This window comes from Notothenia rossii (genome assembly GCF_949606895.1).
Source record: "Notothenia rossii genome assembly, chromosome: 10".
Classification (NCBI taxonomy): Eukaryota; Metazoa; Chordata; class Actinopteri; order Perciformes; family Nototheniidae; genus Notothenia; species Notothenia rossii.
In genome coordinates, this window is record NC_136908.1 from 46,991,769 (window position 1) to 47,019,553 (window position 27,785).

At 42.7% G+C, this 27,785-nt stretch overlaps 2 protein-coding genes across 3 annotated transcripts in view; both read left to right on the forward strand.

Moving 5' to 3' along the window:
• The window catches only part of lrguk (leucine-rich repeats and guanylate kinase domain containing), a 33,191-nt gene extending 31,045 nt beyond the window's left edge, over window positions 1–2,146 (forward strand). The window contains exon 22 of one of the 2 annotated variants that reach the window (XR_013803319.1): window positions 2,019–2,041. Coding sequence is in view for 1 of the 2 variants with exons in the window: in XM_079654788.1 (XP_079510914.1) it covers window positions 2,019–2,032 (14 nt within the window). In the remaining variant the exon portion in view is untranslated. Of the gene's footprint in view, window positions 1–2,018 lie in introns of both variants that reach the window. The other variant, XM_079654788.1, reaches the window with a different exon arrangement.
• Window positions 2,079–27,785, forward strand: part of col7a1l (collagen type VII alpha 1-like) — a 59,418-nt gene continuing 33,711 nt past the window's right edge. Inside the window, exons 1-15 of the mRNA XM_079654789.1 lie at window positions 2,079–2,216; window positions 18,851–19,031; window positions 19,248–19,407; window positions 20,794–20,887; window positions 22,500–22,673; window positions 22,989–23,149; window positions 23,662–23,791; window positions 23,897–24,013; window positions 24,198–24,353; window positions 25,017–25,133; window positions 25,246–25,392; window positions 25,502–25,621; window positions 26,078–26,236; window positions 27,001–27,114; window positions 27,271–27,420. Coding sequence (XP_079510915.1) covers window positions 2,141–2,216; window positions 18,851–19,031; window positions 19,248–19,407; window positions 20,794–20,887; window positions 22,500–22,673; window positions 22,989–23,149; window positions 23,662–23,791; window positions 23,897–24,013; window positions 24,198–24,353; window positions 25,017–25,133; window positions 25,246–25,392; window positions 25,502–25,621; window positions 26,078–26,236; window positions 27,001–27,114; window positions 27,271–27,420 — 2,056 coding nt within the window. The 5' untranslated portion in view covers window positions 2,079–2,140. The remainder of the gene's footprint in view (window positions 2,217–18,850; window positions 19,032–19,247; window positions 19,408–20,793; window positions 20,888–22,499; window positions 22,674–22,988; window positions 23,150–23,661; window positions 23,792–23,896; window positions 24,014–24,197; window positions 24,354–25,016; window positions 25,134–25,245; window positions 25,393–25,501; window positions 25,622–26,077; window positions 26,237–27,000; window positions 27,115–27,270; window positions 27,421–27,785) is intronic.

Genomic DNA, 27,785 nt, shown 5'->3' on the forward strand with positions numbered 1-27,785 from the left:
ATGCCAAAAGTAATCCGTAATGTTTTCATCTCATGTTGAGTAAAGGCAGATCTCTCTTTGATGTCAGGCCTATGAATTTGCAATACCATATGCTTATAGGCTAACATATATTCATGCACATGTACTTGGGCACACATGAACACTTATGTGCTGACACATTCTGGGAGATAGAAAGCTAATGTAAAACATAACGGTACTAACCATTTCTTAGATTTGTATTGAACGTGCTTCTCTCTGACAGGGGGTTATTTATTTAATATGGGATAATCCGTGGCTGCTGCATGATTCTTTGCCATTGTGATTCAAGTTCTGGATTAACTCTGCTTAGGCATTGATTATTTTCACTTAACTGAATGTTGTTGTGTTGATACATTGCTGTGTTTCCTTCGTATACATTTAAGGGAAGGTTTTCACTCTCAACACATTCTGGCTGCAATATCTTTAAAGCTGACTTTGAAGTGGATCATTGAGCAGCACAAATGCAGTGAAGATTCTACAATGCGCTCCTATCATTGCACCATGCTTTTAAATATCCCTTCTCAAGGTACAAGTCTGCAATAGAGATAATATGCTGGTAAAGCAACCGCAACATTTCAAAGGGACTGAATTGCCTCCTCAGTGTATTATGCCAAGTCAAAAGCTGTAGCCTTGGGGCTAATCTCTTTTATGCTAACTTGAAGTTTCCTCTGTCTTTTGAGGAAGGAAAGGGGAAGGATTTTCTGTATCCCCGATTGTTATTGAACCTCCATTGACTCTGGGACAGCTATAACTCTCCTTCCATCTCGATTACTTTGATCACTATGCTTCCTCCAGTGAAACTCATCTGTTTTAGGGTTCCTGTTCTTTAACCTGTCAGTTCTTGGAAACACTTCCAGAGAGTCTAAAATCGTCTCACACAACCACAGCTGAACTTTGATCATGTTGATTTTCTGAATAATTAGTGTGTCTTGCACCTTACTCAGAGCTTAGAGAAAAATCCTTTAAATACATGATCATTTGAGCAGAAATTGTACAAAACCATATTTGGATTGCAGACAGTTCTTCTCAAATGTCCTACAGTGTCACCATGTTGTGGTCAAACAAAGAAACTCACACATACAAGAGACATAAGAGGGTGCAGGTGGAAGCTTTAATAAGACACATTCTCTGTTATTGCAGATTTGCCATGGGGCTAAAACATTTTGACCAAGTGCAATGTAGTATGTGCACACACATTAGAAGCAATTAGCAATGCTGCCTCGGCCTCAGCTCTGTATATAAACACCTCTGCAGTTTGACTTCCAGGCCAAAGCCAGCCCTCAGGGGGTTTAGGTAATCCTCAGTCTGGGACAGGTGCACATCGTCTAGAGGTCTGGCTGACCACTGTAAATATCTTTTGCACATGTAGAGGGTTTTTACATCGATAAACAGTAGGAGCAGTGGCATGCATCAGGTCAAGCTGCAGGTTCACTCTGAAGAAACTCTATCATATAAATCAGTCGTAACGGTTTATTGGGGTAATCATTTTTCATGTAAGTTCATAATGTTAACACCTCCAAATAACTGCTTTTATTAGCTTGTTTTATATCAGACAGTTTTAACCCTCATTTGATGCTTTTATTTTCTTTGCCTCATTGGAATTTGAGTTCAAACTGAACCCATAATAATGGAATAGTGTATAACATTATGATAAACAATTTAAATGTACCTAAATGATGGCAATAGCCACAAAGTAAAAAGAAAATGATAGGATCTATTTATGTTTGTGCGGATAATTCAATATAATCACATCTGGTGATTTACTATTCAGGCCAAAAGTTGTATATATGATGTAAAATGAATCTGAAAAGATGCAGTATAAGTCAAGACATCCTCCCTAGTACATACATTTATTCAACACTGTCCCTGGAGATGGGAGAACAACTCTAAGATTGCCTAAGAATCATGAATGCCTCACAAATTAAAAATGTTTGATTATATTTTATCTTTGAGTGCCTCTAATGATTTTTTCCACTGTCTATTCATGTGTATACTTTCAGAAAAGGGGAAATAAGAGTTGGAATTGATGATTGTGGAGTGGAATTTAAGAAGGGGATTTGAGAAGAGAAGAACTGGGAGGAGGAGCCGGTGATCGCAGAAGGAAGAGGAAGAGAGGAAGAGTATGGGCTGCTCTTCTGTGTGGATCCTTCTACTATCCCTTTCTCTGTCACACCAGATCGTCACAGCACAAGCTGAAGGTAACAGATGACATCAAGCATCATCAAGCACTTTCTGTTATTGTTTTCCACATATTCAGCCATTCAGTTATACATTCATACATAATTCCAGGCCGTGACTCATTCCCTCACTCACCTTTTTCTATTGTTCCTTCATTTTCTTATTGTCAAATTCAACAGAGGTGATAGAAGTACTCAGATCTTGTACTTAAGTAAAAGTAAAAGTACGAGAGTGTTACAAATAAAAGTCCTGCAATCAAAATGTTGCTCAAGTAAAAGTACAAAGCATCAAATTAGCATTATAACATCAAAATATAGTTAAAGGAGCGACAGTAAAAGTAGACATTCTGCAGATTGTTCCATTTCAGAATAATATATATGATATGTTTTATAATGATTGATCATGAAAGTGTTCTCAAAGCTGGTAAAGGTGCAGCTAGTTTGAATGACTTTGTATACTGCAGGGTAGCTTGTGAATTTACTCCAGGTGGAACTAAAGTCTGATTTAAAACATGATTATATTTCACATAATTAATCCAGATCTGTAAAGTAACTAAAGGTATTCAAGTAATGTAGTGGAGTCAAAGTACACGATTTACCTCTGAAATGTAGTGTGGAAGAAGTATAAAGTGGCAACAAATTGAAACACTCAAGTTAAGTACCTCAACATTGTTCTTAACTTACTTGAGCAAATACTCAGTCACTTTACACCACTGAAATTCAGCCTCATGGCACCATCAGTTTCAACATCAATTGTTTGATTCTGAGTCAACACCATATTGTCCACAATGCTCACTGATCTATGAATTAGATGACTTGGAGGCACAGGCCAGACAAAGGTCAGGTGCTCAATGAACACAGTCTGTGCTCCGTCATTAAATCTGGACACATGGACTGGAACACGGGGTAGACACTTACCCAGCTCCACTTTCTCTCCAGGCTGTGTCTAGTCAGGGAATTAGTAACAACATCTGCTAGCCTCATGTACCATACAGCACTCTGTCTGCCAGCCTGTCAAACCCATCTCCTGGATACAGAACCTTAAGCCCAAGGTGCTATTGGATGTCGCCAAAAGGTCAATCAGCCAATCGAAAGTTTGATTTCCTCCACCTGGAATGTGGTTGGCAGAAAGTGATTTGTAAAGTTGTTGGGCAGAATTATGGAGGGATATAAATAGCCCAAGGCCATATTTGAAGCTGCTGCTCCCTTGTAACTGGCACCATGGCTTATTCTTGACAGTGTTAATTCACATTCCATCATATCACATCAAACGGATGTCTGTAGCAACCCTGAGGGCTACTGTTTCACATTACACACAAGAAGAGTGGTCGATTTCAAATTAATACAATACATTATACAATAATTGATATTTTTGGATTAACGATGATTCAAATTCCTGTAAGCAATATATGGATCCCTCAGAGAATCATAATCCAACTTCACTGCTCTATGGATCTTTATGCCTCTTTCTAGTGAGTCAGGGATTTTTTTTACAGCCCACAAATTAACTGAGTTGGTCTTAAACATGGACGCAAATAAATGCTCAATGTCCGCTGGATTTGTAAATAAAATATGCATTTAACGTGTAACACATTGGTTTTGGGAAAGCAGAAGCGACATTAGTATTCACTTGGTACCATGTTTTTGTCCACCAGATATATGTAAGACTAATATTAGCTCTCCTCCCATCTACTGTATGTTTATGGTCTCAACCTACTCTTAATATTTGACTCCTTTGAGGCGGCAGTGGCTCAGTCTGTAAGTACTTGGTCTTGGAACCAAAGGGTCGCCGGTTCACGTCCCGATTGGACCAACAAAAAGATGGAGTGAGCTGGTAGCTGGAGAGGTGCCAGTTCACCTCCAAGGCCACTGCCGAGGTGCCCTTGAGCAAGGCACCTAACCTCGAAACTGCTCCCTTGGCAGCGGTTACCTGGCAGCCTCTCTGCTCTGCCAGCTCTCCTATCTGCATGTGGTTGTGTGTGTGCATGTTTATCCTCTGTGTTTGTGCATGTATATCCTCCACTGTGTGTGTTATGTGTGTAAAAACAACAGAGTGGGGAAAGAAATGTCCCTTTAAGATTAATAAAGTGTATATTCTTTAGATGCTAAATCCCTCATATATTGCTAGCAACAAGTCCTCCAACTCATAAGACCAAATAGGTCGATTGTTCAGGCCCTTATTACGACCAAATATGTTGTTTTTTCAAGCGCTTAATACGTCCTATAATTACGTTTTAAAGCTTTCGCCCTCTAGTGCTCCCGTTGAATGCAAACGTTACAGATGGTCGTTGATTCACAAATAACCCTCTCTGGAGAATCCTAAATTGTAGGATGGTTTGGCCATTAAAACGCTTTTTGATTATATTTCTAGTGAGAAGTGTATATTGTACTTTTAGAATCCACGTCCAGTCGATATGTAGGATCTATAGTTTGATAGATATTACAAAGATGATTTGAGGTATGCGGCAGCCTCTATGTAAAGTTACGGGGTTGAAAACAGTATTTCCGGTCTCTACGTTTTCATAATAAATCCAATGATCAAATTATTTAACAGTGATATATGCTGTTCTCATCAACTAAAAAACATCAGTTTATGCTTGTTAATTATACGACATGTATTGGTTTAAATTGTGTACAATGCTTTTGTGTTTTTCCCATACAGTAGGTTTTTCTCTTTCGATTCTGAGAGACACCTTTCTTTTTTCAGAGGTTTTGATAGGCTAAAGCATTGATTGTTTTACCCGCAATGCATGTCGGGATATGGTGTTTATATGATATGAAATCGGAAAACAGTTTTTAAAAATAAAATAATACTTTATTCTGAGTGTTCTTGCTTTTCTCTTTGGAAGTCATCACATAACGGCATTGTAATAAACGGTTCGGCTGCATTAAATATGACATATCTGCCGTAGATATTTATTTATAGAGCCCTGATCAGAAGACCTTTTGACAAACTGTAAGAAATGCCGCCAAAACTGAATACGTGACGTGGATCATAAATATATGGCCCGGGGGCAAGGCAGAGTTCAAAAAGCGGCGAAGGCCACAGCGGGCGAAATCAGGGGGCCGGGCTCGAGGGCGAAGCCCGCGGACCTCAGGGGGCCGGGCTTGAGGGCGGAGACCACGGCTGGAGAACTCAGGGGGCCGGGCTCGAGGGCGAAGGCCGCTGGGGAACTCAGGAGGCCGGGCACGAGGGCGAAGGCAGCGGCAGGAAGAGTCAGGGGGCCGGGCCCGAGGACGAAGATTGCGGCAGTCAGGGGGCCGGGCTCGAGGGCGAAGACCGCGGCTCTCAGTGGGCCGGGCTCGAGGGCGAAGACCGCGGCTCTCAGGGGGCCGGGCTCGAGGGCGAAGACCAGACAGCTCCGGAGGCCGGGCCGGACCCGGTATCGGCCGAACAGGAACCGGAGCCAGTGGGACAGGCTTCGGCAGGATCCCCTTCGGAAGAGGAACAGGAGTTGGCAGAACCCCCGGCGAGACAAGTTATGGCGGGGCCTCCAACGGAACAGGACAAGGGGTTGGCAGGACCCCCGGCAGAAGAGTTGTCGGCGGGACCCCCAGAGGAACAGGACATAGGATTGGCAGGACCCCCCGCAGGAGAGTAGTCGGCGGGACCTCCAACGGGACTGGACATGGAGCTGGCAGGACCCCCAGCGGAACAGGACATAGGGTTGGCAGGACCCCCGGCAGAAGAGTAGTCGGCGGGACCCCCAACGGGACAGGACATGGAGTTGGCAGGACCCCCGGCAGGAGAGCAGTCGGCGGGACGTCTAACGGCACAGGACACAGGGTTGGCAGGACCCCCGGCAGAAGAGTAGTCGGCGGAAACCCCAACGGGACAGAACATGGAGTTCGCAGGACCCCCGGCAGGAGAGCAGTCGGCGGGACCTAAGAACGGCACAGGACATAGGGTTGGCAGGACCCCCGGCAGAAGAGTAGTCGGCGGGACCCCCAGCGGGACAGGACATGGAGTTGGCAGGACCCCCAGCGGAACCTCCAACGGCACTTGAGTGGGGACTTGAGTAGGGACAAGAGAAGGGACTCGAGTAGGGACTGGAGAGGTGACTTGAGAGGGAACTCGAGAAGTGTCTTGAAAGGGGACTCGAGAGGTGACTCGAGAGGGGACTTGAGAAGAGACTTGAGAGGGGACTCGAGAGGGAACTCGAGAGGGAACTCGAGAGGTGACTTGAGAGGGAACTCGAGAGGGGACTAGAGAAGTGTCTTGAAAGGGGACTCGAGAGGGGACTCGAGAGGTAACTGGAGAGGAGACCTGAGAGATGACTCGAGAGGTAACTCGAGAGGTGACTTGAGAGGGAACTCAAGAGGAGACTGGAGAGATGACTTGAGAGGGAAATCGAGAGGGGACTTGAGAAGTGTCTTGAAAGGGGACTCGAGAGGGGACTCGAGAGAGAACTGGAGGGGCGACTTGAGAGGGGACTCGAGAGGGAACTGGAGAGGAGACTCGAGAGAAGACTCGAGAGGGAACTGGAGAGGTGACTTGAGACGGTCGGTACGCCGACAGGACACGAGGTGCTGGAGTCGGCCGGTACGCCGACAGGACACGGGGAGCTGGCGTCGGCCGGAGAGCCAGCACTGGAGCCGAAGCTGAAGTCGGGACCATGGCTGCTGGGGCCGGAACCATGGCAGCTGGGGCCAGGACTGAGGCTGGAACCATGGCTGCTGGGGCCAGAACTGGGGCCGGAACCATGGCTGCGGGGACCGGCACTGGAGCCGGAGCCGCTGGAGTACGGGCTGGAATCCTGGCCTTGCATCTTCCAGAGACCTTTTGGAGGCTCCGTGGAGCTCCAAACGCCAAACGGGTTCCTGAGAAAAGGTCTGAGGCTGGAACTGGAGCCGCTGGAACCGGAACAGAGTCCTGGACCATGGCTGTGTGGGCCAGGTAATCGAGCAAGGAAACATAGCTCTGCGGGCCGGTACTGGCGCATGGATCCATGGCTGTGGAAACCGGAACTGGAGCCGGGATCATGGCTGTTGGAGCACGGGCTGTAATCCTGGCCCTGCATCTCCTAGAGGCTTTTTGGAGACTCCGTGGACCTCCAACAGAACAGTAGTCGGATCCCAGGAAAGGGTTAGAAGCTTGTGACAAGTCTTCAGGGCTACTTGTAAAAGTTTGTAGCCACTCAGGCAACAAGGTCCTGAGCCAGGGCTTGCGAGCAACCTCCCGGCGTGCCTCCTTCAAAGCAGCCTCTTTACCCCGTCTAGATGAGGCGTTCTTCCAGGTGTAAAAAATGTACTCTAGAGAGTACCCAAGACGTTCCGCTTGTGGGGCCAAAACATTAAAAACTGCTGAGTCCAAATTTGGTCGGTTCATTCTGTTACGATTGGGTGAAGCAGGTAGGACTCAAATGCAGAATTTAACGAAAAGCGAGCTTTATTAAATAATAAAAGCTGTGGCAAAAAAGGCAGTATCCAAAATATCCAAAACAAATGAGCAGCACAAGGAACACAGACAGTGGAATAACATTGAGGGGAAACAATGAACCGACATGGAACACAGGGGAAGACTAGACTAAATACACAGAAGGGTAATCACAGGACAAGACACAGCTGGGCAGGGGAGGGAGAAGCACAAGGGCAACAGGTGAACACAATGAGACAATCAGACACACCAGGGAAACTAACGACAGGGAGGAGGACCAGACAAAACACAAGGAGGAAGACAAAACACAGAATGAACAGACTTACAAAACCCATAACCAGACAGACAACACTAAAACCGTGACATAAACCTACAGATGTAGCACTGAATTTCGGACTCCAGCTTACAGCTTCCTGCCTACTACCTGCCAAAGACCAGTATAGAGGAATGTTAAGCCCACCCACTATTTTCCAAGAGGGCGTTGCCAGATTTTCAATTTCAGGTTTTAACCAGGAGATGGCGCTTCATTCACAAATACAGAAAGACAAGTTTCATGAACTTTCAGTTGTGTTTTGAAGAGCATTTGAACACATCAATATTTTAGATCAACTAAAGTATATCTAATCTTGTAATTCAATAATATATAGTCTTTATATATTAAATAATCATAATGTAAATGTTTACATTACACTTCTTTATTTGTTATGCTCATACTTTAACCTTTACAATCGGTTGCTTTAATATGCAGTATATTTTTGTGTTTGCTTCCTCCTGCTCCCTTTCGGACACATACTGTATGATTTATTATTATTATTAATATGAAGATATTATTAAGATAAGATAAGATGTTACTTTATTGATTGAACATTTTAGTTTAGAATGTGCTGTCCCACGGTAATTCAGAAGGCTCACAGTTCACATTCCGACCATTATTTAAAACAATAGGTGCTTTCACACCGTCTACAGTTTGATTTGTATAGAGGGAGCTCTGTCAGTTTTCGAATTACCCATTTGCTTTCGGGTAGCCCTATTTTTCAGAGCACATCCTGCTACTAAATATGTCACACGCACGCTCTGTTGACTGGCGCAGCAGCGCGGATGCAATCAATTGCTATAAAAACACTCTTCTACTAATACAGACGGTGTCACTATGCCGGCGGATGTGGCCGTTGTTGAAGCCTCTTCAGGCTCCGCATCGGCAGGCCTCTCCCTCAGTGTGGAGCTGTCAAGCTCGACCCTAAAGCCGCTTACAGCCGGCCAACTAAAAGTTGTTTTCCGTTCACGTTGTCATTTTTAGACTCCTTCGCTTCTTTGATTGTGAATCCAAAAGCTGTGACGCTTGGCTGTTTTCGTTTTGCCATATTTTTTTATTACACAGCCAGAGTTAAAAAAATATCAATATGAACATTTCAAATACCGCGCCGGCATCACCGCCATAACCATAGCAACGTAAGTAAGAATGCAGCGCCGCCACGTACAGATGGCAACACCCAGATATATTCACAAATATAAAACAAATATTCAGAAACTGTAATGAACAATAACTATTATTTATTTCAAGAACCGTTATTCACAGAAACTCAACATTTCTAATCTGTGTGACACAAATATGCACGATTGTTTTGGGCTCCCTCTATTTATCTCAAAGTCAGCCTTCAGGGGAGCTCCCTCCCTCTTCGGGGGAGCCAAGCTCCCCCTAGCTCCCCCCCATTTCGAACAGTGTCTGTGGCTGAATGGCCAGCGATTAGGTGCGGCGCATTTATCATAGGTGATCAGAGCTAACTGCCTGCCGTCAGATTTCATTTAAAAAACAGATCTGATTTTAAGACTATTTCTGCGCTCATAAAGAATGATAAGAATAAGAATAATGCGTATTGAACTGGTTTCATTAATTAGTGAGTTTATTTAACACTAGAACCGCCAATCGGGTCAATTTGTGTGATGTGTGTTGTGTGTGTGCAATGTAACTTTTTTTCAATAAAATATTAAAGTCTCCCAGTCCGTGACTTTTCCTGAAAGTGTGTTATGTAGCACCCTATGTTGTTAAAAATTGCATTCTAATCGCGGGATTTGACGGGTTTAGGTAGGCCTATACAAAAAACTCTGGCGGTTCTAGTGTTAAGGTAATTAGGTACAGTAGAAGCCCTTTTTTTATCAGTAACGAATTTAGAAGTTGAACATAAAAGTCAACTAACTGAGGGTCACTTGCAATTACAGTGTTGTGTCTAACTGTAAGCTTGTCACTCAGAGTAACCTACCATTAATTTAGCTGCTGGTGAAGAAAGATCAAGGGTGGAGGGGGGGAGAGAGCTGTGGTTGATGGGCCATTAGTTGTGTAAATACACAGCTGAGAGCTGCCGTTTCATTCAGACTGTTTAAAAAACTGTAACAACGGACTATTTTTCTTAGCGGATGCATGTCAATTTAAATCAATACATACAACTATTTTTTAAATCAATAAAAACATTTTCTAAATCCATAAAAGCATTTCAATTAATATTGGGAGTCATGTCGTTACTTTGTTGAGAATGTGCCATGGCCATGTAATAAGCGGGATAATTTGCAGCGACTTGTTCCTTATGGGGAAAATAACACCCTTCATCCAGATGAGGATCCCTCCGCTACACTTTGGGATCCTGATCGACCGACGAATCTCCATTAAAATATACATATTTTTGGTGAATTACTGAGTTTAGGCACGTTAATAACGTTTTAATAAAGTTGAATACAGTATATTCATATGTGTCAGTGATTTCATGTCAATTCGGCGAACATAAACATAAATGATAGGGGTGAAGATGATGATTAAATTAGGATTAAAAATCGAGAGCCGGGCTGCATTTCCTCCCGTTCGTTTTTTTCGAATAACAACATTATTTTGTTAAATAACAACATGGTGATGTTTTGTAAATGATTACATGTCTCTTATTTAGCACAGTAGTATGATATCCGTGACATATGGATCTTAACAAAGTTCCGCTGTACATCCAGCATACTGTATCTGACTTTATTTCACATGAGCTCCAGTGTGGAACCCCACTGCACCCCCTGGTGGATCAATGATCCATTGCAGCTGGCTTCATTATAATTACATTTATCTATCACGGGGGCGCTCTCAAGTCAAGCTGGAGGTTTTCCCTTGAGCGAGCGCAGATCACGTACCAATCACGGCCCTCGCGTTTCAAACTGTCTGAAATGAATCGCTACATCTGTAGGAGTGTGACACCCCAGTTCTCAGAGTAACATGAAGTGAGATGTCTCACTATGGGATGCGCCTCCCCGCGAATGCCTCAGAAGCATCAATCTCATTACGCCAATCCTGATTGGCTGGTGATCTTGACGACCACGTCAGGGAATTCACCCACCCTTTAAGTAGCTAAAAAAACTAAGACGCTACGTCATTCAAAAATAAGCACCTCTTCTTGCTTCGCCTCAGCAAGAAGGGCTGTCTGGTGAGACATCTCACTTCATGTTACTCTGAGAACTGGGGTTACGTTAGTAACCTATAGTTCTCATTCATAACACTCCGTTCGATGTCTCACTATGGGATATTGAGACTCCCGTATTGCTAGACATGCTTATCTAGAAAATCACCAAAAAATCAGTACTCAACAGGTAGAACTCTGTCCCAACATGGGGCCCAGCACTGCATTGGTCACAATTGGAGTAGAGGCATCCAATCTGTAAAAAACGTACAAAAGTGAGCGGTCAAGACCAGCTCGCTGCTGCACAAATGTCCTGGATGGAAACACCCTTGAACAAAGCCCAGGACGTAGCCAGGTCACGAGTAGAATGAGCATGCAGGCCCGTTGGTGCCTACAAACCCTGACTCGTATAAGCCAGAGCTTCCACAATCCAGTGGGAGAGTCGTTGCCTGGTAACGGGCTTGCCCTTATGAAGGTTGACCCAGGATACAAAGAGTTGGTCATTGCATCAAAACTCTTTAGACCTGTCCATATAGGTGCGTAAGGCACGAACTGGGCACAGCAAATTCGGCCGCTGTTCTTCAGAAGAACATAACGGTGAAGGAAATGCAGGAAGGTCAATGGGGGTTCATGAGCCAGCCACCTTGGGCACAAAAGCACGGTTGGGCTTCAGCAACACTCTTGTTTGCCCGGAGAAAACTGAGTGCATGAAGGGTGTACAGAGAACGCATGAATGTCACTGACTCGCTTGGCAGATGCCAGAGCCAGCAACAACACTGTCTTCAGTGACAGGTGTTTCATGTCAACTTATTTTTTGATAACACCACTGTGTTTCGTATCCCCTAAACCTCCAGGGTGTAAACAGTTTAATACTGGCAACTTCTAATTGTGGAAAATACGAAAACGTCTTATAAAGAGACGTGCCATAGAACATGTTGCGAAGCACACAATAGCCAGCATGTGTAGTTCGGAGGGGGGGGCTGGACCCGTCCAATTCCAGTTTTGGAAAGTCTGCCGTGGTTCCATTCCATTTCATAGAGATGTTTGACACTCGGCGTAACCTTGTCGCACTGCCACTCCAACATCCAATCACAGGGCTTGATGACTAATCACGGGCACGGGTTTGTAAAGCAAGGCGGATGTTGTATTCCCAAACGTTGGCTGGGGATTCTGGGTAGTGTAGTGTCTTCGGAAACTGTAGTGTCTTAACTCCGAAAAAACTATAAACTGATGTTTTTTAGTGGATGAGTAATGCAGATATCACTGTGTAATCATTGGACAGTGAGGGGAATATATCCGGTTTTATTATGAAAAACTGGAAAAACTGTTTTCACCCACGCTAACTTTACATGGAAGCTGCATACACGTTATCCTGATGAGACCTCAGATCATCTTCGTAATATCTATCAAACTATAGATCCTACACATAGACTGGACATGGATTCTGAGATTACAATATACACTTCTCGCCAGAAATCGAATCAAAAAGCATTTAATGGCCAAACTATTCCACAATTTAGGATTTTCCAGAGGGGGTTATTTGTGAATAAACGTCCCTCCGGAGCGTTTGCAATGAACGGCCGGGAGCATTTTGTTTCTTACACGACCACTAGAGCACCTCTAGTGGTCGTGTAAGAAACAACATACACTTTAAAACGTGTCTCTGGGTCGTAATAAGGGCATGAACAATCGGCCTATATGGTCGTTTTTTTGTAGGAGGCCAGGCTGGTTGCTAGTTACTAACTTTCTTATTTTGCTGTAAGGAGGTTGGCAGGTATCAGTAGATAGAAGCAAAAATGCTCAGTACCCCTGAAGTGAAGTACCATTTATTTTACCCAAATCCAATTTAAACAACCTTTATTGATTTAAACATGACATAATCCTCGCCCTTAGTTAGTAGTAATAGGATGTGGTTTTCTCCACAGTGTGCAAACTCGACCAGATAACTGCTGATGTGTTAAGTACTATTTTGTTTTTAGACTTCTCTGTTTCAGTCTACTCTGTATAAATGTTCTGTAGTTCATCTGGCTAAAATTGTGTTTTTAAATCTCAGAACAGCTAAAATACCTGTTTTTCAGGCAGAAAGCTGGGTAACTTATTTTTACATAAATCTTAAAACTGAACTATCTGCTTCTTAGGGTTAACTTTGATTTAAACAATTGTTTCCCCCTCCTTCCTTCTTCCAAGCGACTTTGTTAACTACTTTGAAAAAAAGATACGAGCATGGTTTTATATATGTTTAATACATGTTTAATCGTGTTTTATGCCGTTTGCCAAGACTTGATAAGTCGCTCGTAAAACACAGGAGGTATGGAAACTAAGAGCACCATATGTGGTAAATTGTACAGCTAATATAACACAACACCTTCGTTGTATTTCCTTTAACTGGTGGATATAGAGGGGGGGGGGGGGGGGGGGGGGGTGAGATGCACAGGCTGCAGTGGAGACGCTGCGCAGCTGATCCACAGCTGGGACACAAACCGCCAAATACAAAAACATAATTCAGATCCAGTCGTCATGACTCCACTCCGGAGGGATTCCCCGATCATTTCTTACAGTTTCTCATCAAGGGGGTGTCACTGTCTCCTGTCCCCGGTAAAAACACACTGCCTGAGGAAGACTATATATTTTTGGTCATTAACCTTTTTCGGACCACTTATTTATTTATTTTGGTGGCGATCCGACCTTCATGCTGCTACTCTGGTTCAAACTGCATCCACCAAACAATATGATTTATCTCGATTTCCCCAAAATAACCAAAATCTGACACGGTGTGAGATGTTTTTTTTAGCTGTTCTGTCGTCATTTCCTGCGATCTTCTTCATGCAGTCAGTCAAAATGAATGAATGAAAGGGGGTTTCTTTGACTATTTATAGGCAAACATGGGCGTTACGTGAAGCCCGCAAAAGCTGCACCGCATTTCGAGTCGGCTGTGATTTATAAAGGGAAACAGGCGTAGGAAGTGCCATACGCACTTTCCTCGCCGGCACGCAATGTTTGGTGAATCGAAAAGTGGCGGGAAATGTATGGACCTATTTTTCGGATTTCTACTACGTAAGCAACCTTCCCACGTCAATCCTACGCACGGCGTTATACATGAGGCCCCTGGACACTATCCCCTCAAACCTCCTTCAGACTATCGCTCCTGATATTCTACCGTTTCTCACCCACCTCATCAATACTTCTTCTGGGGCCTCATTTATAAAGGGATATACGCTCAAAAAATGGCGTACGCCAGTTTCTTCGCAATGTTTGCTATTTATAAAATACTAACTTGACGGGAAAATGTGCAGTCCTCCAGGCAAACTCTAACCCATGCGTACGCACTAAGCACAACAACGGGAGAGACGAAAAACTGCGACACCGTTGGCAGAAGGAAGAATGGAGAGAAATATGTGGAAATAATACCATAAATAAAATGTTAACTCTCATTTATCGTATATGAAGAATTCATTTTCAAACATTGATTAAAGCCAATCTTAAAATGATTAAACACACGCCTGTTTGCGACTCCTCAGTGCACACAAAAACATAACTCGGAGAAATAAATAAATACGGATATGTTATTTAAAACCACCTCGAATATGTTGCGTTAATGTTATGAAATGTTTTCTCATTAATGATGCAGTAAGCAGGTGGACAGAATTACGTCTAAACTGACGCCGTTTTGCATTTCTATAGGTTGTAGATACGAGCTTGATTTTATATACTATCACGTTTAATCGTGTTTTATGCTGTTTGCCAAGACTTGATAAGTCGCTCGTAAAACACAGGAGGTATGGAAACTATGAACACCATATGTGGTTAATTGTACAGCTAATATAACACAACACATTAGTTGTATTTCCTTTAACTGGTGGATTATGGATATAGAGTTGCTGATCAACAGCTGGGACACAAACCACCAAATACAAAACAATAATTCAGATCCAGTCGTCATGACTCCACTCCGGAGGGATTCCCCGATCATTTCTTACAGTTTCTCATCAAGGGGGTGTCTCCTGTCCCCGGTACAAACACAGTCCCTGAGGAAGGCGATGTGTATTTTTTTTGTCATTAACCTTTTCCGGACCACTTATTTATTTGTTTTGTGACGATCCGACCTCCATGCTGCTACTCTGGTTCAAACTGCATCCACCAAACAATATGATTTATCTCAACCTCCCCAAAATAACCAAACTATGACACGGTGTGAGATGGCTTTTTTAGCTGTTCTGTCGTCAATTCCTGCAATTTTCCTCATGCAATCAGTCAAAATGAATGAATGAATGGGCGTTTCTTTGACTATTTATGGGCAAATATGGGCGTTACGTGAAGCCCGCAAAGCTGCACCACATTTCGAATCGATTGTGATTTATAAAGGGAAACTGGCGTAGGAAGTGCCGTACGCACTTTCCTCGCCGGTACGCAATGTTCGGTGAATCGTAAGCAACCTACCCACGTGAATCCTACGCACGGCGTTATACATGAGGCCCCTGGTCACTTTCCAAACACTCTCAAGGAGGCAAGAGTAAACCCTCTCCTAAAGAAACCCACCCTCAACCCGTCTAATGTTATAAACTACAGGCCTGTCTCTCTTCTCCCGTTCCTGTCCAAAACACTTGAACGTGCAGTCTTTAAACAACTCTCCTGTTATCTCCATCAGAACAACCTTCTTGTTCCGCACCAGTCTGGTTTCAAGGCAGGTCACTCAACAGAAACTGCCCTCCTTGCTGTCACTGAGGAACTGCACACTGCTAAAGCAGCCTCCCTCTTCTCTGTCATCATCCCTTTGGACCTATCTTCTGCATTCGACACGGTGAACCATCAGATCCTCCTTCGCACTCTCCAAGAACTTGAAGTTTCAGGCTCTGCACTTTCCCTCCTCACCTCATACCTCGAAGACCGCACCTACAGGGTGACTTGGAGAGGGTCCGAGTCCGACCCTTGTCAATTAACTACAGGGGCTCTGTCCTTGGTCCCCTCCTCTTCTCTCTGTACACAAACTCGCTCGGATCGGTCATTAGCCCGCATGGTTTTTCATACCATTGCTACCCTGACAACGCCCAATTAATTCTGTCCTTTCCCCGCTCAGAGACCCAGGTCGTCGCACGCATCTCTGCTTGTCTAGCAGACATCTCTCAGTGGATGTCTGCTCACCACCTCAAGCCCAACCTTGACAAGACTGAACTGCTTTTTCTTCCGGGAAAAGATTGTCCCACTCTTGACCTCAGAATCAACATCGGCACCTCTATTGTTTCCCCGACTCAGACTGCAAGGAATCTGGGTGTGACCCTAGATAACAAACTGTCCTTCACTGCAAACATCGCTGCAGATACACTCTTTACAACATCAGGAGGATACGTTCCTTCCTGACCCAAAAAGCGAGGCAGCTTCTGGTCCAGGCTCTCGTCATCTCACGCCTAGACTACGGCAACTCCCTCCTAGCTGGTCTACCTGCATGTGCCATCCGACCTCTGCAACTCATCCAGAATGCAGCGGCTCGCCTGGTCTTCAACCTTCCTACATTTTCCCACACCACACCGCTCCTCGGCTCCCTTCACTGGCTTCCAGTAACTGCTAGAATCCACTTCAAGACACTGGTACTTGCGTACCATGCTGCGAATGGATCTGGCCCTTCCTACATCCAGGACATGGTTAAACCGTACACCACATGCACTCCGCTCTGCATCAGCCAAACAGCCCGCTGCATCCGCACTGCGAGGGGGACCCAAGTTCCCATCAGCAAAAACACGTGGGTTTGCTATCCTGGCTCCAAAATGGTGGAATGAGCTCCCCATTGACATCAGGACAGCAGATAGCTTGCACATCTTCTGGCGCAGACTAAAAACTCATCTCTTTCTACTCCACTTCGACCAATACAATTATTAACAGAGCACTTAAATACTAATAAAGGACTGGCTTATCTAAAGCCAGTTGAGTAGCACTTGAAATGGTTTGGCTCTATGAAACCTGATGTACTTATATGATTCTGTTTTCTTCAAATTTGTATCTTCTTGGTCGAATGCACTTATTGTAAGTCGCTTTGGATAAAAGCGTCAGCTAAATGCAATGTAATGTAATGTTCTCTATTATCTTCCAACTGAACTGCTTTGAATTCAGATGTGAACAACAACATGAATATGAATACAGTGTTTGACTGACTTGCTTGTTTACATCCCCTGACTGTCCCAATGGGGCGAGTACATGACTCTGCAAACAGATGCTGGGGGAATGCCTTTGCATTTGTCATGTTTTCTTTAATATTTCTGTCCTATATTTCCTAGCTTCAATGCAAATGACTCTTATTTTCTTTTTGTATTAACCTTTACATTCATTTGTCCTGATAAAATCTGAACCTGAGGTGTACCCTCTAATGTTTCACAACTTTTCTCTTGATCTTGTTAGAGCTGATTGCAGCAGTGCATCATTATTTCCTAGACATTTTCTTTCCTTGCAGAATTTTCTGCAGCATATGCTGTATCCACTGAGCCACATCTAAGGGGTAAATCAATGGTGGTCTAATGTACACAACCTTTGAGACATCAGCATAGATAACCTTCAAGAAAACCCTTCCTAATCCCTCAGCATGTGTTGTCTTCTTATTCTTGGCATGTGGTCCTCACCTGCCATACCAGACTGACACACTTCTAGATAATTCATCTAGTTTTCCTCTTCCATCTCCACCATCTTCGGAGAGCCTCCTTGCTCACAATCTCCAACATGTTTATGTGCTTTTACAGAAATCTATGGACTAGAAAATGCATCACAATAATTAGAAAAAGCAAAGTGTGTAGACAAGGGTTGTTGACTGCCTATATGAGGCTCAACTCAGGATGGGAACGATGAACATCCTGTTTATTCGGCATCAGTGGTTTAAACTGTGGTTTTGCATCAATTTTTGAAATATAGCACTAAAGCTTCTGTTGTGGGCAGAGATAGTAGATAGGTATTTGAGGAAGAACATAATGTTAGGTCGCCCTGGGCTGGAGACATATGTCTCCCCCTGTGAATCCTGGGATTACAGCCAAAGGAAAAAGGGCAAAATAATAGAGGCGGGAAAGCTCTATAATGAAATAGAGGACAGCAGAGGAGCTGAGTTATCACATACAGAACAATCAGTGGTGCCTATCTCTTATTCACCACACTAATCAATGCTGTCGTCACTATGGTTTATTGCATATGTAATGCCAGAATATTGACTCAGAGGGCATTTGCACACGCAGCAGATTTCTGTGTCAAGTGGGAGCGTTTGATAGTACAGTACTGTATATCAATGTGGAGAATTAATGTGTGAAGGTGTGTTCATCTGAGTTGCAAGAGATAATGTATGTGGGAGTGCGTGTATATACATGTAGTCACTGCATCAGGTTACCTTTCTTGTGCGTCTGATATTTTAACAGCACTTTAAAACACATCCGAGTCCTGCTGGCAAACGCATCAGATCCTTATGTTAAATGCGTTTGTTTGCCTGAGCGAGGGGACTGACCCTGATTTTGGGCGTGTTTACCTTATTATTCTAAGCGTTCTTCATCGCTGTACTAAACTTTTATTGCTGGAGTGCTTAGAATATTGATAGTCTCTTTGGCTCACTTGTGTCTCATTAAAGATTCATAGGGATTTGTGCAGGGCTTTAGCTGTATTACAGAAGCAAGTAGAAGGAAACACCTTTTCAGGGTGGAACAAGACTGCTCTCTGGTGGTCAGTGTGGGGATTAGACAAAAAGTCTCAACCTTTAACCCTAAAAAGGCCTAAATTGGAATATTTTTTAAAGATAAGGTCAAGGTATTTTGAATTCTATCAACACCGATTCCCCTGATTCTCACTCTTTGGTATTTATGCACACACTAACTCACCCCTTCTTCTTCCCTCAGCATGCAAGACGGTGGTGCAGGCAGACATAGTGTTTCTGGTGGATGAGTCATGGAGTGTTGGCCAGACCAGCTTCTCCAGGGTCAAAGACTTCATCTCGACCATCATCTCCTCCTTCCAGGGCATGGCGTTTGGAACAGAGGGGGTCCGATTTGGAGTCACTGTCTTTGGGGATGTCCCAAGGTAATACTTGAATATCAAAATGTTAAAGACAGCAATGAATTGCTATTAAGCCAGACACATTTATGTTTTGTCCCCATTTGTTAGAAAAAACACAAAAAATCCGATATTTAAATTAAAGGAGAAACAAAACACAATGTACACAAACTCCAATATCTGTTTTAGCTATTTCCTTTTTGATACTGTACATGATCGTATTTCCCCTGTTTATCTGTCTAGGATGCGGATTGCTTTGACAGACTACAGCTCACAGGAAGAGGTGCTCCGAGCCGTCAGAGACCTCCCCTATGTGGGTGGATCGAGGAGGATGGGGGACGCCCTCCAGTTTCTGGTTGACACCGTGTTCAGCCCTGTTATCAGCCGTGACCATACCCCGAAGGTAGAGTGCTTCAAACCTATCCGTGGTGACCGCATTCGTCTGCCATAAAGGGATTTTAGTATACCAACAGACTTGGAGCAAAGCATAGAAAAAAGATACCCTTGAAATGTGCCAGAAACTACACATGCTGTAGGTAATTCCAAGAATAAGCAAAGGCAAAAGAGGTCTCATAACAAAAACTTCTTCCATGAATGTTAACAATACAAAGGGCATATCTCTTATTAATGTATGACAAAGTGTTGACACACAAGCAACTGCATCATTACAGCCCACACTGCAAAGACTATTTCTTCCAGCTGGCCATTATCACGGATACGATGTATACTCTGGCCCTTTTTGAAAGGAAATTACTAGTTAGAGGTCTGTATTTGTACAGGAAGGAACATTGTGTGGAAAGACACAAACAAAACAAACCGGCGGCCCATTTTACACCACTGACAAGCTTTTTTACGCATTGAATGCAAACTGAGAGGATGTCTGATAGAAAAGTTACTATTGGAAACAGGTTTTACTTTGGTTTGTTGTTTTGCTTCCAGAATACAAAAAGGAAAGGGGCGAGGCAAAACATTGTGCGTTTGCCACGGATTTAACATGCTAAATATGCTGAATGACTGTGCATAAGGATAGACTTAAGGCCAAAAGTGAGATACTCCTCAACAGGTCCATTTGATGGCCATCCAGCGATAAACAATGGAGATGAACCTTCTTTGTCACAGAATCATGTTTCAAATTGGTACTGATGAGCCCCGCTAATGCTATTCCAAAAGTATTCAGTTTTTGTGAACTAAATGTCTCAGATAGTCTAACACCGTAGTGTAGCTTCACTATAACACAGCTGGTTAGCATTCCATTCGCCTCTCTATCTCTGAGTTAGTGTGTGAATCATTTTGAAGCAGCACTCTTGACGTGGGAAGGCAGTGAATTCAGGATTAGCTGATATATCAAATTGTACAGCCAGAGCACATGCAGCTACATTCTCATATCGATGATTTCTAGCCCCCTCCTTCATTGAATGATGGATGAGCTGTGAAGTAACTGTTTTAATTTTCCTTAATGGGCAAATTACCAGTGTCTGTTGCAAGCTACCATCATTGAATTCCACTTTGGCTTAGGGTTTGATTTATTGGGCTGGAGTAAAACCATGAGTCCATGCTTTTTGAACATAACTCTGAATAGCAGGGATGTTATTTTTATTGAAAAAAAATGCTGTTTGGCTAGTGAATAAACATCGATTAAACACATTTTCACAAAACTAAATGCAGAAACTAAATAACTGTAATGAAAACAAACTGCTGTCATTTTTATGCAAATTATCAGGTTGTTTTTTGATTGTTTAATTATGTTTATTGACCTAAAATAATAGATTAATTCTGTCACCCTGCACAGATTGTTGTAATGATCACAAACGGACGTTCAGACGACCTGGTCGATGCTGCAGCCAAAGCTGTGGCTGACAATGGGATTTCTCTCTTTGCAGTAGGTGAGTGTGGAAGTATTGTGGATTCCTGCAACATCCCCACTGCAGAGACCCCTCACATTTTATTGGAGCTCTGCCGGCTTATCTGCAGTGTTTTCACTCAGAAATTCATGTCCTGAACATTTTAATTCATTGGATTCAGTGTGGGTATTTGTGAGTGTGCATGACATTCTTGTTTTTGAGAGTCTGAGTGTTTGTATGGGCAAACATAACAACGTCGACTGCTAAATATGTATTCATCTCCTTTGCTGTAAAAGTTTACTTTTTGACGGTGTGGAAAAGCTTTTTTATCCTACATGTTTCCCTCACTCATGGATACAAACTGCTGCTAACCCACAAGTATACTTACACATATCTCTTACACACACGCATGAGCCCATAAGCTCACAACTCACCCCCTCAGCTGGGAGCGGTGTAATAATTACTGCTCATTAGCCGGTGGTGTGCTAATTGCAGCCATTTTTCATTAGGCGATTCAGTGTCCATCTGCACCTCTGACACTGAGGCTTGCTCCTCTCGTTCATCACTCCCGCAGAGAAGCTCCACGTGCCTCCCCTGTACTCGTGCTAATCCAAGCCCTGCCTATGGAGCCTGTATTGCAGTCTTGATAACAAATATGCACAAATATATGCATCTCAATGCATGTTCCTGTCTAGGTTCAGGTTTTAAGTAACTGGTATTGTGACCCCGCTCTCCCTGAAGACTTGCATCATGTTCATTTGCATCTTTTAAAAAAGGTTTTGTATGTTTCAGAATGCTACAACTTTTTGAGCTCTGATTGAATTTTTAGCAGGTGTTTTTCATCCCACATGGAAGGAATATATATGAACCTATATATTTTTAATATATGTCACATATATGTTTAACATATATGTGACATATCCGAAATTGGACCCCTACATATATGTCTCTGAACATATATGTACATATATATCCATATATGCACATATACAGTATGCACACACATATATGTACATATATGGGTGCAGTGTATATGCACATATAGGTTGCACATATATGGACATATATGAACCTGAATATGGCATATATGTGGAAATATATGAGCTATATATGACACATATATCTCCTATTAATCCACATATATGCACATATATGAACCTGACTTTGGCATATATGTGGAAATATATGAGCTATATATGACACATATATCTCCTATTAATCCACATATATGCACATATATGAACCTGAATATGGCATATATGCAGCATATATTCTGCATATATTTGCCATATATTGGCATATATGTTCGTATACTTTCTTTCCGTGTGGGATTTCCATGAACTAACAAAAACTGCCTATGTATGTACCCTGGATTTATAAAGATAATGCATGCAGATCTCAAATGAATCGCTCAAACTGCCACAGCTCCTCTTAGTGGTGTAAGTTTGTAAAGAAAACAGCTGTGATTAATATTCACTTGTTTTTATTATGCCTTAATCAAGTGAGCCTTATCAAATGTATGGCAGGCCATTTATTGTGTTCATTGTTTTTGAAAGGTCGTTATCTGCCTTTTCTAAACGTAGTGGGCTTATGGTGTAGTAGACAGAGGGTGTTTATTTGACTGCATTGTGTGTTTGTGTCGGTCCTGTGCCAGGTGTTCGGGGGGCTGATGAGGCAGAGCTAAGGAGGATCGTGTCAGAACCACATGAGGAGCACCTGTTACGCGGCGCTGACTACTCTCTCCTTGAAACCATCCTTCCCAAACTGTCCCGCAGGGTGTGCTTTACTGCCTCTGAACCACCACTTCCTGTGAAAACTTCCCAGCCTGGTGGGTCAATACACATCCAGTTTCAAAATAATTTAACCAACCTTCATTTAAAAAAAAGAAAAGATGCCCTTATACTGACAGCTGTTTACATTTCTAGAGTGATGAATTGCAGCGTGCAAAGTACAATAAATATGATTAATAGTTCTCTCTTCTCTCAATATGCACTGAAGTTTTGTCACTAAGATGGATTTATCTTGCTGACAGGTTTAACTGCAAAACCACTTTGCATGTTTAATGTTCCCTGTTCCTTTTCTCACAGATATTTCATGTATATTGTCATCCAATGCCTCTTCCTGTACCTTCTCTCAAACCTAGTTGAGAAGCATGTGGTGGGTCCCAGAGACCTGCAGGTTAGCGAGTTGGCCCACGGTTCCCTCAGACTGACATGGGGCCAAGCCACAGGTGATGTCACTGGATATCGTCTTCTCATCTACCCTCTCAGCTCCAGTGGAAGCCTCCCCCTCCAACAGAGACAGGTGCGGTGTAACCACTGTGCATGATTAAAGTTACCGTGCAGTACATCCCTCAATTGCTCATGCCCATGACTGCTTATGCTCAAAACTGCATGTCAACTCTAACTACATGTGTGACCAGCACATGTACTGCACATACAAGCATTGAGTCATTGTGTTATATGTACAATCAAATTTGTGTAACTTTCCAAATCGCACAATATTGCATCCATGGGATCAGCATGATCCCTATTTCTCCCACAATATCTGCGCTTCAGTTTTACCTGCAGTGGTACTCTTGATAATCAGAACAACAAATTAATAATGTATGTTATAAAGCACAACACCCCATATAATTTGAATATAATGGAGAAGATGGAATGAATCCCTTATTTTCATCAAAGCACAAGGATGCTGGTGGCTGCTGTCTCTGTGTATTTCTCTCTTCTGCCCTAACTTCAACACACACATGCATGCACACACGCAGACACATACCCTGTCTCCTCTCAATCTTCTGCATTGATTGTACTCAACAGGTTGATGTGAAGGCAGATGTGAACACCGCAGTGGTTAGTGAGCTGAGTCCTAAAACAGACTATTCCCTCACTCTCTACGCTGTCTACCCCAGCCTTATAGGAGATTCAGCAACAATCACCGTCCAGACAAGTGGGTGTCACACACCATTGCATGCTCATGCACAAATACTTCTGCCCATTTGTTTTCCATTTCACTGTACCTTGCTTATCTGAGCAACAATATTATGCCTTGTAGCCCCTTTGCCTCAGGTGTCAAACTTCCGAGTTATCGAGGAGGGCCTGTACTCTCTGCGCCTGGGATGGACGCCTTCTCTAGGGAAGCTCAACGGATTCAAGATATTCATCCCAAGATGTATGCTTGCAATACACAATGCAATTATTATCATTTTAAAACCAACACATTGCAAGTATGAAGTATACAAATGTCTGTTTTACAGACAAGTCTATACATCTCAGTTTGTACAGGCATTTGTATACATCTCCGTTTCTAATAGACATGTTTTGAGTCTGATTCTTCTGGATGTTTTGTTCTGCAGCCGACCGACCAGGATTTGCATATGAGAACCTGCTTCCTGGAGACAAATCTTCTCATGTGATTGACAGCCTGGAGGAGGATAAGAAGTACACCATCAGTATTTATACAATTTACTCCCAGGGACCAAGTGAAACTGTTTCAATAGTTGGCAAGACATGTAAGTGTATTGCTTTGATGAAAACACCTCATTTTGTATGTTCACTTTCCACTTAATTTAGTTGTATTTACCACGTGTAATACTCTGACTTAACACTGGCAACAATATATGGATCGCTGGAAGCAAATGCCAATGTGTGATACTGTAATATTACCACAGCATGGCACTGTTGTTCTGGAGAAACACTTGCACAAGGTCCTTTACATGCAGACTCATTTATCTCTATTTCATAGTGCTAGAGAAATATCTCCAGAGGTCTTGATTTGAATGGATTGAGATTGTTATGTTTCTTATTTTCTTAAAGGGGACCTATTATGCAAAATCCACTTTTTCATGTCTTTTATACATAAACATGTGTCCCCTCTGTGTAATGAGATTCTGAAAGTTTCAGGAAAAAGATCCACTCACTTTTTGTCCTGATCCATTTATATAAAAACCTGTCTGAAAATGAGCTGATCAGATTTTGGCCGCTTTATGATGTCATAACGATTCTTTGGTTTGTGTAACCATTAGCCAATAACCAACCAAGGTAATTTTAATTAAATAACTTGACTCTTATCATAACTATGATTTTTTTAAATGACTAAATAAACTTAGACTGAATATTGAATATGAGTGCGCTCTTCCTGTGTGTGTTTGTGTGAACATGGGTGTGTTTCACAGTAAAACTGGTACGAGTTCAGAAGTTCCTGGTTCAAAACGCCACCACAGACACCGTCCAGGCACGATGGGCATCCGTTAAGGGTGCCACAGGATACCGTCTGACATGGGAATCCCCAGGTACGGTTCCATCTTTACTTAGTAATTATACACAAGGTTTATCAAACAGAAAATAACCGTGGTTTGTGAAACAAAGCCAAAAAGTGTCTCTCTCTCTCTCTGTATCTTTCAGATGGCCACATAGAGAACATAAACCTCGGGGACAACTTTAACTTCTACATGATCCAGGGCCTGCACTCAGCCTCTGAGTACACCATCACCATCAACCCCATATTTGGAGACGTTGAGGGGCCCATCACCAGCACCAAACTCAAGACATGTAACTAGCACTTGTATACATTTTTTTTTAAATACATGTACATGGTTACAGTTTTAAAGGCCCATACAAGATTAGATGAAGATGTCCTTCATGTCTTTCTTTGTCTCAGTGGAAAGCAGCACAGTACAAACTTTGAAGGTGTCTGCTGTGAGCACCAGTACTGCTGTCATCTCATGGAACAGTGTCCCAGGGGCCACAGGGTACAGACTGGCCTGGGGACCCACTCCAGGTGAGTCACTTTCTCTCTTTGTCAGCCTTCATGTTTTTGCTTTTGAAACCATCAACGTACTCCCTGGTTGTTCTAGTGATACATCAGATTACTCTCGGGTATATAAATGATCTCAAAACAAAAACGTATCCAGTTATCGAGAGTACGTGTATGCATGCGTGTCCAGGTTTGATTCTTATACTGATTGGCTGCCTTTCTAGCAGCAACAGACTCACTCTATCAATAGCTTTTGAAATGTCCCTCTTTTACACTAGACACATCTGCCACAGGGATGTGACTGGTGGCATTGCGACTAACCCTGATGAAATACAAATGTTAGGGTGACAACAGAGGAGGATGTTTGTTTCCAGAGGCTTTAATGCTGAGCCAGATCTCGTAGGACTGCCTGGACAGCGAGCAATAATTAAAGGCAAGAAGAGTGATGAGAATGTACTGTGATTCAACATATTGTTTCAGAGTTTGTTGGTCGGGATCGTCCCAGGCAGTTGGCTCTGAACGGCAGCACCACAGAGTACCAGATGAGGAATGTAGCCCATGATACTGAGTATGTGCTGTCTCTCTATGTGCTGTTTGGATCTGCGGTGGGGCCTGGTATCAGTGCTACCTTCAGAACCTGTGAGTATTCAATATGTCTACTACCAACCACAAGTACTCCTGACATTTACAATTGGTTTTCTTGACCCTTGTAAAATATACACATTTGTATTGTAGACCATAATAATAATAATAATAATAATAATAATAATAATAATAATAATAATAATAATAATAATAATAATAACAATAATAATAATAATAATAATAATAATAATAATAATAATAATAATAATAATAATAATAATAATACTTTCTTTTAAGGCATTGTTGTCTTCTCTCCTGTGCCACAAAACTCAAGTAGCATTCTGAAGTCTGTGTATTTTCCCTACATGGGCATCATTCATGTTAGGATTATTTATTAAAATGCCTGGATGTAAGTTTAAAGTTTTTAAAGAGTAACTTTACACTAGCTGTGGTGTCTCCAGTGCTTTGGAACATCCTGGAGTGCACTTCTGTCACTGCAGCAGATTAGAAAGTTAAACCACTGGAGGTCAGCAAATACAAGATTTTCAGCTACTTAGAGTTCCTTTTAAAGAAGCCCAGTCAAATTGACATAAGAGAAAATATATTAAAGAGCAACTTAAACTCAGCCATAGCAGAAACATACATAAACGCTAGTGGCTGGTTCTGTTGAGAAACTCTCAGGCCAATATGTGTGGTAAATGATAGGAACTCTTAAAGAGAAAAATTAGTTGTCATCTTTCTGTTGCACATCATCGATGAAAACATGTCCTGTATTAAAACCAAACTGATACAGTTTATTCATGTTCCATTTTCCTCAGCTCCGTTGGGCTATGTTTCCAACTTCAAGGTGTCTTCCTACACCAGTACCTCCATAGATATGGACTGGAGTCCCATAGTTGGAGCCACTGAATACAAACTCTCTTGGAACACAGGTGATATATTTACCCATCTGTTTGATCTGTATTTAGGTGTTTTCACAAGTCAAACAAACATTCTCTTTATTTAATTTGTCTAAAAAAGTCAATGTGGAAGTGACAGAAATATCCCACTCAGTAGGTAATATTGTGTATGTCCCCGCATGCTTGCAGGTGATGGCAGCCCTCAGTCACATTACCTGGACCGCACTGTCCTCACCCATCGTATCGAAGACCTAAACCCACAGTCCATCTACACCGTCACGATCTGTGCCGTGTACGGCAACTCAGAGGGACCAGAAATCTCCTTATCTCAGCTCACAGGTACAGGAAGAGATGTCTCACAGTTTATTTTAATTGATCATGATTCATCTTAAGATCTAAATAGCTCTGTGCAGCTTGTTATTAAATGGGAAGGATGGTGAAATTCCGCATCCCGTGTCCGGCCCCTCTTGGTGTCTTTATTTGACTGACAAGTCATATACTTTGGTGTTCCCATTTAACCACAGTCAAAGCTATTGTGTTACACCCAGGTTCAATTGCTGAGTTTATTACACTGACAAATGATAGGGTGTGTGAATAAAATCGCAGCAGCTCATTCAGCTCAAAGATTTCTGATTACTTTAAATGTGATAATGTTTTTACCTCATGCTTTGGAAATAACAAGGAGGTAAATGTGATGTTTGTTT